Raw genomic sequence first — 16,036 nt, 5'->3', positions numbered from 1 at the left:
AAATATATTTTATAATAAAATTAATTTTATAATTTAACATACTATATTAAATTATATCTATATCTGTTTATAAATTTGATTTGATGAAATCTCTTTAAAACTGCATGAATGCTCTCTCTTCGCAGATTATAGGATAGACACAAGGTCCAATATTCTTTGATGGCCCGAAGAGGCAAGCTCATCAAAAGGGACGGGATAAGATCAAGTGTGGCACACCATCTTGTTCAACAGCAATGATTGATGGTGAGAGGAACAAGGGATGCCGCTCCTTGAATACGAGAATAGAAGTGGAAAGGTGAAGGGAATGTAATGTGAAGAGACAAAAGACATCATCCATTTAACTTGGTGGGAGTAGGTGATCATGAGGTGGGTGTTGATCAATGGCTCACTACTCCTCCCAAAATGCGAACACATGAAGTGGCTTTTTTATTTTATTTTATTTTAATATTTTGTAATCAAATTAACGGCTAATATTTATGCTAAATATTCAAAGTCATGAGAAGAAGATGCAAAATGATTGCATTGGTGGAATGACACGCAAGCATATATAGATGCCTGGTGTTGGATTCCAAAGGTAGGTAGGTAGGTTAATGTTCAAGTCGTATGTATGTAAGAAAAACATACATGCAATCGTTTATTAAATGGTAGTGGTTTGACCATGGCCATGAGTGTATGACTTCAAAAGATACCCCAAATTTAAAATATAGTTCTAAAAAAGATTCTAAAAATGTTTCTGTCTCTGTCAATTTTCTTCTCCTCTCTACTTTTCTATTTTTTTTTTCTTTTTCCTTTTCTCAGAAGGAATGATATAGACAACATATTTCATAACAATATTATAATATGACTGTATTTTTATAAAATAATATTACTCTTATAAGACGTTTTATAAAAATACCTCTTATTTAAAATATAGTTACGTAAAATATTATAAAAAATATGTGTGCAAATCATTTTCCAAAGAACACGAGTAACCCATAGTTAGGGCTCGAGTCTCCTCATCTCCAATCATGTACGCATTCGGACCCACGACCATGGTTGTGGGATGGGCCAAGCTGAAATAGAATGGAGCCAAAGAGGGAAGTGATTGCCCTACCTGGCAAGGACGAAGGTGGAGGGATGTTGGCGTCGAGTAGAAGACATGAACACTAGAGAGTCAAGACACACAACCAAGCAATAGAATGGCTTGCATTAAGCTGAATGTATAATATTGTAGAATAGTTTTACTATTCATCACTCCCACACACTATACTTATTTTTTTTTATTCTTTCTAAACTAATTGAATTCTTCTACTCATCATCACTACACTACAAATTTGCTAAGAGAAAAAAATTTAAAAATTATATGTGGTATATAATGTGTAGTGTGAGAATGATAAGTAGAATTTTTTATAGTAGAATCCCATGTAAATTTCCTTAAATATTTGACATACATATATTCTATTCATTAAGGAAAATGCTACTGGAGCCTCTCAAACTTACTGTTCAACCTTAGCGCTCATGTATTTTATTTTTATTTTTATTTTTTATTTAATGGTTAAAGAATTGATTATTAGTAAAATTATATAGATTTTTTTGTTAATAATTAAGAATGTTAAAAAAATCAAAAGGAAAAAAAAAAAAATTATAACTAGCAATATCCGCTGGCGACCCTCTAGCAGTGTAGCATCATCCTTATATTAATATTGTAGAATCCCATGTAACTTTCCTTAAATTGGCGTCTATGGTTGATTAAGATGTCGTTTGGATTCAAAAAATATTTTATTTTATCTCATCTTAATGAAATCATCTTATTTTTTTATTATAACTTATTTAAATTCTCATACAAAATATAATAAATAATTTAACTTTTTCAAATCTCAATTCAACTTTTTTAAATATCAAAATAATAATAATAATAATAATAATATTTTTTTTATAATTTTCATCTTTCATCTAAAACTATATATCATATCAACCTGGGTGTGTTTGGCAAGTGAGAGTGAGTACTCTCACTACTATTTTTTATTTTATTATTATTTTTTACCTAATTTTCTACTATTCATTACTTTTTATCTATTTTTTAATATTTTATTATTACTTTTTTATTATTTTTTCATTATTATTCATAAACATTCTCAACACTTTTCAAATATTCTCACTATCTAAACGTAGCTTAAATCCAAATCAACCCTAAAAAAAAAAAAACAAGGAAAACCACCACACGAGACGACCGAAACCTCTGGCATGTCTTCCATCTGGAGTCATGTGCAGTATGGCCGTGCATCGGTGCGTGAGTCGTGACCCCAAGGATAGGGCAGTGTACCCAACATGCAAACAAATTTACAGTAAGATGCTTTCTGTAACAATCTAACCTCACATTACTTTTTAATAGATTTCGCTTTATTTATCTTTAATTTAATTTTAATTATGAATTTTCAGTAAATAATAATAATAATAATAATAATAACTTCAAATCGATGTGGTGTAAAAATATAAAAATACATTTCTAATATATATATATATATATACATATTTATATAAAGTCAGTAATTTCTGGTGCCATTGTCAAGATTAAAAAAAATACATCTATATTTTATTATAATTCCTTTTTATAATTTTGAGAACGATTATATAAAATTGGAATGTTCAGATTAAGAAAGTTGGCATTGTCTTTACATCTTTTTAATATATTTAAAAATTTTTAAAAATAAAAAAAAATACAACAATACACTAATAATAATTTTTTTAATCATTAAATGAAAGAAAAAAAAATTAAATACATAAACAATCAGAATGAATAAACAAAATGAAACTCTATAATATCATTATTATTATAAAAATGTTTCAAAGGTGAGGCTCAGATTTATGAGTCTATGACAGAAAATATCATAAAAAATGAAACAAATTTTTTTTTTTTTTTTAAAGTAATGGGAGTTGAAGGAGTGGCAGAGAATATAAATATATTTATATACTAGTAAGGAGGCTATGCCCCTTGTACGTAGCGTCTTGTTGGAGGAAAAAAAAATTTATACAAAAATAAAATTTTTCTGTAAAAGCATTCAATAGTAATAATTTATTAATTAAATAAAAACTTTTTAAAAGGAGATTCTGAACAACACTTAATTAAAAACACTATTATTTATATAAATAGGCCAACATATAAAGTCACCATTTAATTAACAAGTTCATGAGAGTTACATATTTAAAATTATTAAGTTTATAAACACAATTTTTTGCATAAATATTATCAAATTTATAAGAAACATAATAATAATAATAATAATAATAGTAATACATGTTGAAGTTACAATCAAATATAAGTGTCTAATATATACATGACAGCATGTGTATAATGTCATACATTATGTAATAACTAAAAGTCGACGAATCCAAATTTGTTTGTTCAACAAAAGAATCGGATAGAAATAAGATTAGTGAGTCGTGTAGTATATGTCAGATTAATAAACCGATCGACGCTGTAAATGACGATCTACAAGACATGATAGAAATGCTAGAAACAGAAATAAGATAGAGATCAAGTAATAATGCAATATGAAATAAATAATTTAGTTTCACTCACCAATTACGTGCATGCTAGCTAGCTAGCTGAATGATTTGATCATCACCACATGATATACATAATTATATGCTAGCTAGCTAGCTTTTTCTAATTTAATTTAGACTCTTCTTTATAAATATATACATGATAACATAGTTAGCGTTATTCCTAACAAGACATACTATTTACTGGCTGCAATTTTCAAAAAAAAAAAAAAAAAGAGTGGCGCTACAGCCACCGCTGCTTTGTTGAGGGCTCCCGCTAGTATATTTCATGTGTTTTTTGTTTTCTTTTGCTTTTTCACTGGTTGCAATTTCCAAAAAGAAAAAAAAAAAAGTAGCTCTATAGCCACTACTGCTTTGTTGGGCTCCTGCTAGTGTATTTCATGTGTTTTTTTTTTCTTTTTTTTGCTTTTTTTCACATGCATTTTTTTAACATTTTTCAATATTTTTTTTTAAAATAAACAACATCATTAAAAAATATTTCTTTAATTACAAAATAAAAATAAATATAAAAAAAAATTCTAGAGGAAGGCAGCAAAACAATTGTGCCTGCCTAATATATACATACGTATGAGCTTATGTAACTATGTCATACTGCACACATGTCAACCCATCTAAAAAAATGGGATCATTCTTTGTCAATATACTAAAAGAGTTCAAAACTTTTAGAAGATGAGAAAATATATTTGTAACTGTGAATTGTGCAACGGTCACATATCGTTTTGAAAAAAGTGAATAAAACATAGGACCCATATGAAAAAAATTAATTTTTTAATAGTGGACTTCATTCTTTTTTAAAGCGATTACATAATATTTACACACTTCATGATTGTATATAAAATTACTCTTAGAAGATACTACACGGCAAATGATTTTTAATGAAAATTTTTGTAATTATAGTAGGCTATTTTTGTATTTTTTTGTAAAACTGAAGACCTAAAATGATATAATTGTAATAATAGTCAGTTATATAGGGATATATACGAAATAAAAAGTATTCAAAAAAAAATACTATTTATGATTGTTCGTCTTACTGCTCATATGAGGATAGACGCTTTTAAGATATAGAATATATATATATATATATATATATATATATATATTTATATATAATGGACACCAATCGAGTAGAGTGGAATTTGGAGACTACAAGCAAGGTTGATTCGTTGACCAAACTTCTCCATCTTTTTCAGAAATTGCAGCCACGATAATAACCAAACTTGAGAATGTTACAAATATTTTTAAAAAAGTGGTCACTTTCTTGTTTGGATTTCATTGACCAAATTGTTTAGATGCCATTTCCCATCGTTTGACTATTTTAACCTTAGGACGGGAGAAAGAGAGATATTTTTAATAATTTGGTAAGATAAATATGGCACTCAATAAAACCATGTTCCACATTTTAATTGCACAAAAAGAAATAATATTTGTAACCATTGATTACGTAAGTGTCGTATAATTTATTTGAAAAAAGTGAGTAAATATGAAATCTATATGAAAAATATAAAATTTTAATAGTAAACTCAACTCTTTTTCAAAAAGATAATATAACATTTACACAATCTACGATTATATCTATTATTATTCAATGTAGCAATTCTCATACTATTCAACCATATCTAGTGTAAAATATGAAATCGTGACGCTCAAATGACTCAGATGTAAATTTCCTCCCATAAATAAATAAGAATCAACATTATACATCTATAATGGAGATAAGAATAATATATTTTAAGAACATAATATATATAATTTAATTTAATTTTTTTATTAATTTAAAATTTTTAGACAACTAATAATTTTACTAATATTAAGACTTATTCAAATACTATACTTTATTTAATTAATTAATTGTATTATATCAATATTGAAAAGGGTGGTGCTTCTGTATACGAGAGGAGTGACCAATAATACATTTGCGTGACTATTTTAATTTTCGTGTTTTTTATTAATATTAAAAAATATAACACATAAATACACTATCGGTCAATGTCTCGAGCACTCCATTAGCATTTTTCTGTTGAAAATGATATTAGGGTAGACTTTGGAAATCGAAGACATGAAGGACTAATATCTATTCTCTTATTTTTGAAGTTCTCTTATATTGCTTGTTAGCTAACAGACGTGACAGCAGACGTGACAGACGAAGTCAATCTATTTATTTTTTTTATGAACTATGATAGTCTTACTATTCTTTCACTATCTTTCTACTATTTTTTTTTAATTTTTTTAACTTAAATGATTAAAAAAATAAAAATTAATAAAAAATATTTATTTACTAAAAGTGGTTACGATACTAAAAGTGACTATTAATATCTTTTCTTAATGATTAAAGATATTAAAAAAATTACACTTAAGTTCCGTTTGAATTGAGAGTTGAGATGAGATGAGTTAAAATGAAAGTTGAATAAAATATTATTAAAATATTATTATTATTTTAGAATTTGAAAATGTTAAATTATTTATTATATTTTATGTAAAAATTTAGAAAAATTGTAATGATGAGATGAGATGAATTGAAATCACTTCTCAATCTAAACAGTGTCTTAGAGTAGTAAAGTGGTGGTAAAAGAGTTGTAAGTCTATATCTACCATTACCCGATTCACAAAAAATAACCATTCTAGATAATAAACTTCAAACAAGTGAAAGGTAAAAGTACTTCTACTTGGTGATTTTTGCTGACGTGGAGGGGGTCATATTTTTCTCTCTACTTTGGAGAGGCGATTAGGGTTGATGATGGCGCTAGTCGCTGACCCTACGTCTGGGCCCCAGTCTAAGATGGTGGGGCAGGGCGTGGGTGCTAGTTCTGTTTGGCATTTTGCGAAGGCTTCGTTTCAAAAGCCTGGTGGTAGTTTATCTGGTGCTTTTGCGGAAGTGGTGGCTGAGGCCGCATATGCTTCTTGAAGTGGAGCTTCCTTTTTGGGATCCAAAATTCACTGAGGAGGAGATGTATTTTATGTTTTCCAAATCTGAAATTAAGCAATCGGTGGAGCCTTCAAATTTTCAGTAGTACTTAAATTCTTATGTAGAAGACCATTGCTGGACCATGTCCGTGGGTTTATTAAAAAAAGATGGGAGTGCGTTCTGTTTCGGTGGTTGGGTAGCTGCGCAATCCGCGGAATGTTCTTGTTTGGATTGCGAATGAGGAGAATTTTATTAGTGTGATGGCTCGAGAAAATTCTGATATAGAGGGGGTTCCTTATAGAGTCTCACATTGGACACCGAATTTTGTTGAGGAGGAGGATTCACCTTGGGTTCCTATATGGATTACATTTCCGAGTTACCGTTTATTTATTTATTTTTTTAATGAATCAATATTGAGAAGTATTGGTGGAGGCTTTGGTCGATTCTTGAAGAGGGATAGTGCAACGTGTGTAACTCGCCCGGAAACAGTGTGAATTTGTGTTGATATTGATGTATCGAAGCTGATACGCCATTCTTTTTGGCTGGGAACACCAGGGCTAGAAAATAGTCATTTTCAAGAAGTTTTTTTTGAATCGATTCCTGTGTTTTGCTTACTTTGTCGGAAGCAAGGTCACCTTGTTCATCAATGCAAGTGAAACGAGAAAAATCAAAATAGAGCGGAAATGGTGAAACAAGATGTGGGTAGAATAGAGAAGCCAAAGAAAGTGTGGAAAATTGTGAATTCTAAGGAGTAGGAGAAGACTTTTGCAAAACAAAAAAGTGTATGGGTTATGGGTGGGCTATAATGTGGTGTGGCGGAAAGAACTTATGGAGGTTGTTAATCGAAGGAATGAGGGGATGAAGAGTGGTTCGCAAGAAGCTTTGTTTATTGCATGGATGGTAAGGTGCGTTCTAAATTTCAATTTGAAAATTTTAGTTTTTATGCTGATTCGATAAAGTAGGTGGAGTATCTGGAGGGCCCTGGCGTGGTTGAAAAAAATCGGAGACGACAGGACAATTGGGTTGCTTTAATAGAAAATGATTCGGATGATGTGGAAGGTCATGAAATTGTTGCTGAGTCGTCTCCTAGGAGTTCCCTTTAAGTTTTTTGATGAGGCATTGGAGTTTGAATTAGGAAGTTTGATAAATAGGGGATGTATAGAGGAGGAAGGGAGACGAGAAGATGAATTATTTTTGCATGATCGAGCAATTTCAGATATTGAACCTGATGAGGAACTGAATGAATTAGCAGCAAAATGTTTTGATTCAGATTTGGATTTGCATGTCCCTTTGAAGAAGTTCAGAGGGATAAGGAAAGAAAAATCGATTGTTGTGTTGGAGCGAGGTACTCGCTCAAAGAAATTATTTGATTGGTATTGAACATATTAACGTGGAACGTTAGGGATATTCTTTCGTCGAAGAGTAGGCGTTGGCAGTTATTGAATAAAAGTTGACCTTCTGTGGTGGCTCTTTTAGAACCTTTTCTTGGTAAGAATAAATGTCGTCGATGGGCTAGATGGATGAAGTTGTCTAATTTTGTTAATAATGCAGAAGTTGGGGGAAAATTTGGCTTTTTTGGGATGTTGATCTTGAGTTTGAATTATTGTCGATGACGGATCAGGCTTTAAGTGTCTGGTTTACGCTTGGTAGAGTGTGGATTCTTGGTACGTTCATTTATGCCAGTTGTTTCCGTACCAAGAGATTGGAGTTGTGTGATTGTTTGTGTAATCAAGACTCGGGTAGTTGTCAATGGTTTATTGGGGGTGATTTTAATATTATCCGTGACAGTGGGGATAAAGTTGGTGGTATTATGCGGGCTCCTCGAGCAAAAGAAGAACAAAAGGGTTGAGAAGGTGCAATTGGAAGATGGTTTGCTTCTAGAATCTATTGAAGAGGTGCAGAATGGGGCGGTGGCCTTTTTCTAGGAGTTGTTGGCTGCGGATGAAATCGTCCGGAGGAAGATGCATTGGCGTTGTTGACTACGATTATTTCAGAGGAAGAAAATGAAGTTTTAACTGCAAGGCCTTCAATGGAAGAGGTAAAATCTGCACTTTAGTATATTCCTTTGGGTAGTAGTCCAGAGCCGGATGGTTATTCGGCTAGTTTTTTTTATTCTTGCTTGGGAAATTGTTAAGCATGATATTCTAGAATTGGCCTTTGATTTTTTTGAGGGGATGTCGCTATCAACATTTTATGGTGCGACTAACCTGGTGCTCATTCATAAGGTTGATGAACTTGTAGGCTTCGGCCAATTCCGACCTATTAGCTTGTGTTCGGTGCTTTATAAAATTTTGTCGAAGATAATGATATTTCGATTGGCTTCTTTGTTGCATAAAATTATTTTTCAAAAGTAATATGCATTTATTAGGGGGAGAAGTGTTTTTGATAATATAGCTATTGCACATGAGATGGTTTAGGGGATGAATCGGAAGGTGAGAGTCGGGAATGTTATGGTTAAAACTGATATGACCAAGGCGTATGACAGGTCAATTGGGGGTTTTTAATGGAGGTTTTGAAAATGTTGGGTTTCTCGGATAAATGGAGAAATATGATTTTTAATTGTATTTCTTCTCCATACTTCTCAGTTATGTTAAATGAATGTTCTTAGGGATTTTTTAAGGCTTCACGGGGGCTTTGTCAATGTGATCCTCTTTCACCATATTTGTTTATCTTATCAGAGGAAGTGCTTTTGCGAATGTTAAATAGGGAGTATCAATTAGGAAGGATTAAAGGCAGGTTTGGGTCATAAGACAAAACGCAAAATTTTCATCTCATATCATCTCATCATTACACCTTTTTCAAATCTCCATACAAAATATAATAAACAATTCAACTTTTTCAAATCCCAATACACATTTTTTAAATCCCAAAACAATAATAATATTAAACATAATATTTTAAACACAAAACAAAATACAAAATTCTCATCTCACCCTCCAAATTCTTGTGGAGGTACCATGATTAGTCATTTGTTATATGCGGATGATCTACTTATTTTTTCTAATGGGGGTAAAGCTTCGATTAGAAAACTTTTGGAGGTAATTCATTTATATGAGATGATGTTAAGGCAGCGGGTTAGTGCTCATAAATCTTCTATATTTTTCTCTTCTAACTTTTCGGTGTCAAGGAAAGTGGAATTAAAAAGAATTTTTAGTTTTGAGGAAGGTGTGTGGCCTTGTACTTATTTGGGAATTCCATTGCATGTGGGGAGAATGAGACTTTGAACGTTTGATTCAAAAGAAGTTAGCAGGCTCGAAAGGTAAACTTCTCTCTTTTGGAGGAAAATTTTTTTTAATTAAGCATGTCTTTAATAGTATGTCAATTCACATGCTTTCAGATTTGAATTTACCGAAGGGAGTTTTGTCTGCTTTGAAGGAGATTTTCTCTAATTTTTTATGGGAATCATCTTTAGATAAAAAGAAAAAATAAAAAAAGGAAGTGGGTTTCGTGGCGAAAGACTTGTTTGCCAATTGAAAATGGGGGCTTGGGATTCGGGATTTTTCCGAAGTACAAAAATCTTTGCTTATGAAGTTTGCTTGGAAATTGCAGCAAGATAATTCCTTATGGACAAATTTTTTCACTACTAAATATGTGGGGGATAAACACATTTATTCAGTTATGAACTTGAGGAGGGGATCTTGTTTCTGGAAGTGAGTTATGAGGTTAATTCCAATTGTGATGGAAAATTCTAAATGGATTATTCGTAATGGGGAGACCAACTTCTGGTTGGGGGATGAAATTTTGGCAGTGCGTACTTTGGTGAGAGGTGACCCTGGCTTGTGAATAAAATGTATGTAGGATGAAGTTGGGTGGAATGAAGAAACGCTACGAGGTGTGGTCTCAGAGCAAGTGGTGGAAAGAATTATGCGGTCAAATATAAGAGCGAAGGAGTGAGAGGATTCGTGCGTATGGGTTTCGTCGGCTGATGGAAGGTTTTCTATGAAATCTGCTTGGCAGATCGTGCGGAAGAGAGGGATTTTGTGTCCTTAGCGCATATGGTTGTGGCAAGAGGGGGTTCCCAAGAAAATGTCATTTTGTTGTTGGAGAGCTAGTAGGAAATCTTTACCAGTAGATGAGGCCATTATGCAATTGGGTATTCCGCTAGTATCCAAATTTAATTGTTGTGCAGAGCCATGTTCTTTGTGAGGGAGAGGTGCTGAAAAAAATTTGGAATCATTTTGCAGTGATTCGTGGGATTTGGTTGCCACGGGTTATTACTTGGGATTGGATGATGGCTTTATGGTGGAAGCGTGCAACTTATTCTTCGCAGGTTGGTTGGATCTGTTGTGTGTTGCCCATTATTATTTCTTGGACTCTTTGGAAGGCTAGATGTGCTTTTTGAATGGAGGGTATTAATTTTGATTGGAGGGGAATGTTGAGAGTAATGAAAGTGAACTTAAGGGATATGAAAAATGGCTTGCGGAAATTTAAGATGATGGGTCCTAATGATTTTTCAGTTTTGCAGGATCTTAATTGTCCTATGCTTCAGGTTTGTGATAGATTACCAAGACTAATAGCATGGAAGTCGCCGGAAAGGGGATTATTTAAACTTAATGTTGATGGTGGTTGTTGTGAAAATCCGGGGAGGTTTGGTGGTGGGGGATTGATTCGGGATTCAAGGGGAAGGTGTTGGCAGGTTTTGCTCATTTTTATGGGCATGCAACAAATAGGATTGCTGAGTGTCGGGCTCTTCTTGATGATCTTCATTTGTGTCAATCTCTTAGGTTGAGAGATTTATTGATAGAATCTGATTCAAGTGTGGTGATGGGTTGGCTAGCTTTTAGGATATGCAAATATTGGTTTTTTTGGGACTTTTGAGAGGAGATTAAAACTCTTGTGAATGTGCTTAATATTTGATTTCAAAATATTTTTAGAAAGGCTAACATGACAGCAGACTTTTTGGCAAAAGAAGGGACTATGGGCAAAATCATTGATTTTTTAGGCGAGGATTTCGTACAAAGACGACTACGGGGCATTGTTCGACTTGATTTATTGGGTACTCCTTATATTCGTCATTGATGTATTTTTTTATAAAACCTTGTATTCATGATTTTCCTCTACCTTAATGAGGTTATTAATAATAAGTGGCCTGACCTCGCTTTTGGATTTAAAAAAAAAATGTGAAGGTAAAAGTGAGAAAAGAGAAAGGAGCCCTCTTAGATCGGTTCCAAGGTTTGAGAGATGGAGAGGTTGGACGAATATTGAGAACTCAATTATTTGCAAACATTGTGCGCTGCCTACTTTAATTCTTAATACTATGAGCATTACTATTAGACTTATCAAATTTATCTTTAAATTTTAATAAAAAGTATATATTTTTCATATATCTAAAACTTTTTTATTCATAACTCTACATTAGATTAGTTATTGAATTCATCAAAATAATAATATAATATTATTTTTTTAATAATAATATTTTTTTTTCATATTTTATAATTACACTAATTATATATTAATTAATAATTTAATTTAATTTTTGCATTATTATTATAAGACAGTTGGAGATTAGACGTGAATAAAAAAGACTATTAAAAATTAAAAGTAAATAAAAAATAAATTTGATAAGTGAACAATAGTAACGTTTTAAATTTAAAGAAATATAGACATTTACTATAGTTTAAAATTTCATACTTATCTTTTTGATTAATCTAATATAAAATTTATCATATTATACATTTAATTAGGCTTTTAATAAAGCCAATATCAATATAAAAGAGTCAGTCGAGAGTGGCTGCTGGCTGCTGGTGTGGACCCGTGACTTTACTAGTCTCTTTCGTGGGTGGCGTCCCTAGACTCTTCTTTAATGTGGGTTTCACTTCAATTAGAGTATTGATAGTGGCTATCCATCTTTATATTTTTTTTTTATTTTTATATAATATTTCTTTAAATTGACCTGTATTAGACTATGTATTTTCAAAATTTTACATAAATATAAACAGTATTTTATTATTATTTTACAATTTAAAAAAATACTGTTTACTCTTCAAATATTATTTTACTATTTTTTTCTCTCCTACAATTTCTCTCTCTCAATAGCAACACAAACAAAGAAATTAAAGATGACCGAACGAGATTGATAATTACTTATTTGAAGCATATCAAGAAAATATAATTCTAAAAAATATATTTTATTATTATTTAATTTAAAGATGTATAATTTAATATGATAATTTTTTTTAATATGTAAAATCAATATCTAAAAGATGTGATTTTGTATATTCACATAAAAAAATCAATCCTAGTGCTCTAGAGATAAGTGTTTGCCTTGAAAGAAACGAGACAAAAAGAAAGTATCGATGTTGAAATTCAGTTTCGTTCGGATTTTAAGATGAGATGAATTGATATGAAAATTAAAAATTAAATAAAATATTATTAAAATATTATTTTTTAATATCATTATTATTTTAAAATTTAAAAAAATTAAATTATTTATTATATTTTATATGAGAATTTAAAAAATTTATAATAATAAAATAAACTCAGATGAATTGAGATTTCTCAATCTAAATGGAGATTAAAGAAAAAAAAACAAAAAAAAAAAAAAAAAAAAAACATAATTCCTGTGGTGAGGTTAAACAGGAATACAGAACAGGTGGCTAACCTCAGAAATCTGTCTTGTTCAGCTCGCCAACATAACAGACAACTTTTCCTCCATAGTTGTGACTTGGGAGTCCAGAGTTCGAGAGCCGGTTTGTCTTCTTATACCATGGCGTAGACGTTTAACTACAAAATCGATATCTTGAATGAACTGTTTGCTTGCCCATGTGCCGAGTTTGCTGTCCAAGATCTAAATAACCTTTCACTGTCAGATATTCTTCTCTTCTGCTTCAAACCCTTCTGATTGAAAACTCCATTCCCACTTCAAAATTTATTACTCCGTGCATATACAATTCTTAACTCGCCAAGCTCGTTTATATCCGAAACCCTCTCTGGATTCTAAATGCCTTGATTCTTGTGTTAAACTATGGCCAAGTTTCTTCGATTTCTCTCTGCTTTTATCTTTCTTTCAATCCCGGTTTCATCCCAGATCACCGAGCTGTTCTTTCCTGGATTTAGTGATGTGGGCACCAACATAACCTTAAATGGCGTCGCCGAAATCCAAAAAACAGGCATTCTTAAATTAACCAACGACACCACTCGGTTAATGGGCCATGCCTTCTATACCTCTCCATTTCAGTTCAAGAACTCCACCAACGGTAAGGCTTTCTCTTTCTCCTCCTCGTTTGCTTTTGTTACTGTCCCCGAGTACCCGAAGCTCGGAGGCCATGGCCTGGCTTTCACAATATCGACCTCCAAGGATCTTAAAGCTCTGCCCAGCCAGTATCTGGGCCTCCTTAATGCCAGCGATGTCGGAAATTTCTCCAACCATCTTTTCGCAGTTGAATTCGACACTGTCCAAGACTTCGAGTTCGGAGACATAAACGACAACCATGTTGGCATTGATATCAATAGCTTACAATCCAACGCCTCCGCCGCCGCTGCATATTTCACCGATGATTCAACCAAACAAGATCTTTACCTCAAGAGTGGGAAACCTATTCAAGTGTGGATCGACTACGATTCAGCTGAACATGTTGTCAATGTTACGATTTCGCCATTTTCTTTAAAACCCAGAAAGCCAATCTTGTCATTTCCTGTAGATCTCTCTCCGATCCTTGAAGAATTTATGTTCGTTGGGTTCTCTGCTTCAACGGGTTTGCTCGCTAGCTCACACTACATATTGGGTTGGAGCTTCAAGATTAACGGGCAAGCTCCCGCCCTTGATCTCTCTTCACTGCCTTCGCTACCGGGACCCAAGAAGAAGCACACGGCTCTAACAGTAGGAGTTTCTGTTGTAGCTATTGCTCTTGCAGTATCTGCAATCTCTATTTCGATTTACCTGTTTAGGAAAATAAAAAACGCCGACGTAATCGAAGACTGGGAGCTCGAACTTGGCCCGCATCGGTACTCTTACCAAGAACTGAAGAAAGCAACCCATAGTTTCAGAGACAAAGAGCTACTTGGGCATGGTGGGTTCGGTCGAGTTTACAAAGGGACGCTTCCAAATTCGAAGACCCAAGTTGCGGTTAAGAGAATCTCGCACGATTCCAAACAGGGTCTTCGTGAATTCGTGGCGGAAATTGCTAGCATTGGGCGGCTTCGTCACCGGAATTTGGTTCAATTATTGGGTTGGTGTCGTAGACGAGGCGATCTTCTTCTTGTGTATGATTTTATGGCTAATGGGAGCTTAGATAAGGTCTTGTTTGATGAGCCAAAGGCAATCCTCAGTTGGGAGCAAAGGTTCAAGATCATCAAGGGAGTCGCTTCTGGGCTTCTGTACTTACACGAGGGCTACGAACAGGTTGTGATACATAGAGATGTGAAGGCTAGCAACGTATTGCTCGACAGTGAACTCAACGGAAGATTAGGAGATTTCGGGCTTGCAAAATTGTACGAACACGGTACGAACCCGAGCACAACGCGGGTGGTGGGCACTCTAGGCTATCTTGCACCAGAGCTGTCGAGAACAGGCAAGGCCACAACATGCTCTGATGTGTTTGCATTTGGTGCATTTTTGCTCGAGGTTGCTTGTGGGCGCAGGCCCATTGAGCACAAGGCGATGCCTGAAGAGTTGAGTTTGGTGGATTGGGTGTGGGACAGATTCATAGAAGGAAATGTCCTTAATGTGATTGACCCTAAGCTGAATGGGCAGTATAATGAGGATGAGGTGGTGAAGGTGTTGAAACTGGGGCTAATGTGTTCAAATAATGCGCCAATTGCACGGCCAAGCATGAGGCAAGTGGTTAGATATTTGGAAGGAGAGGCTGAGATCTCGGAGGACTTGAGGACGCCAGGTGATTACAATGGAGGGAAGGGTCATGTGGAGGGATTCGAGGAGTTTCTGCACTCCTTTGCAGCTTCTTCCTATGACAGGATGAGGTCCTATTCTTTCAATAGGACCAGAGATGTCCATGCTAGTTTTGCTTCACTTTCAACTTCTCTCTCTCTTCTCAATGGCAGAAGGGAAACTAGGTAGTGAATTCCTCGTCTTTTGTTTCTTGTGAGGTTTCTGTTTGGTTTAGTGGAAAATTTTCGAAAGAAATATGTTGCAGATAAACAAAAAATATAGAATTCATATGCAAAGGGTTCAGTTCTTCAGATCATATACACAGTTATGCTTTTGTTGTGGACATTTTGTATTGAGTGCAAGTTTTTCTTCATTCTCTTCCCGAGCTATATGAGAAATGATAGTTGCATAAAGTTGTAGCGAGAGTGTAAGTACCGTATAATCATTTTAAAAAAAGTGAATAAATACTGAATCTACATGAAAAAAATTAATTTCTTAATAGTAGGTTTTCTGTAGGGTATTGATTTGGTTAGGTTTTTCTTAGACGTGGGTTTTGTAGAGGATATTGATTGGGTTAGTTCTTTCTTGGACGTGAGTTTTCTATGCGATTTATATGTCAATTATCACTTTGTTTCTTAATTTTTGCATATAATCTTTCTATACTTAGCACCTCAACTCCATTAAACTACCATTAGATTTTGTCCTTAAATTTGGGAGAACAACCTACGTGCTGACAATTTAATGTAAACAAATTGAGTTTTGCT

The 16,036-nt window shown here is 33.3% G+C and overlaps 1 protein-coding gene across 1 annotated transcript; it reads left to right on the top strand.

The window, feature by feature from the left end:
* The first annotated feature begins 13,058 nt into the window (after positions 1-13,058).
* LOC121268456 (L-type lectin-domain containing receptor kinase S.4-like) lies at positions 13,059-15,610 on the top strand. The gene has a single exon (XM_041172746.1). The coding sequence runs from the start codon at positions 13,410-13,412 to the stop codon at positions 15,459-15,461; it is 2,052 nt and encodes a 683-aa protein (XP_041028680.1). The 5' UTR covers positions 13,059-13,409; the 3' UTR covers positions 15,462-15,610.
* Positions 15,611-16,036: the final 426 nt, after the last annotated feature.

Source organism: Juglans microcarpa x Juglans regia, chromosome 5S, assembly GCF_004785595.1.
Source record: "Juglans microcarpa x Juglans regia isolate MS1-56 chromosome 5S, Jm3101_v1.0, whole genome shotgun sequence".
NCBI lineage: Eukaryota > Viridiplantae > Streptophyta > Magnoliopsida > Fagales > Juglandaceae > Juglans > Juglans microcarpa x Juglans regia.
Note: the sequence above shows the minus strand (reverse complement) of the source record. Positions and strands in the feature narration are given on the sequence as shown.

Bases quoted from the DNA above. Each gene is read 5' to 3' on its own strand.
- LOC121268456 (XM_041172746.1), top strand. From the start codon at position 13,410: ATGGCCAAGTTTCTTCGATTTCTCTCTGCTTTTATCTTTCTTTCAATC.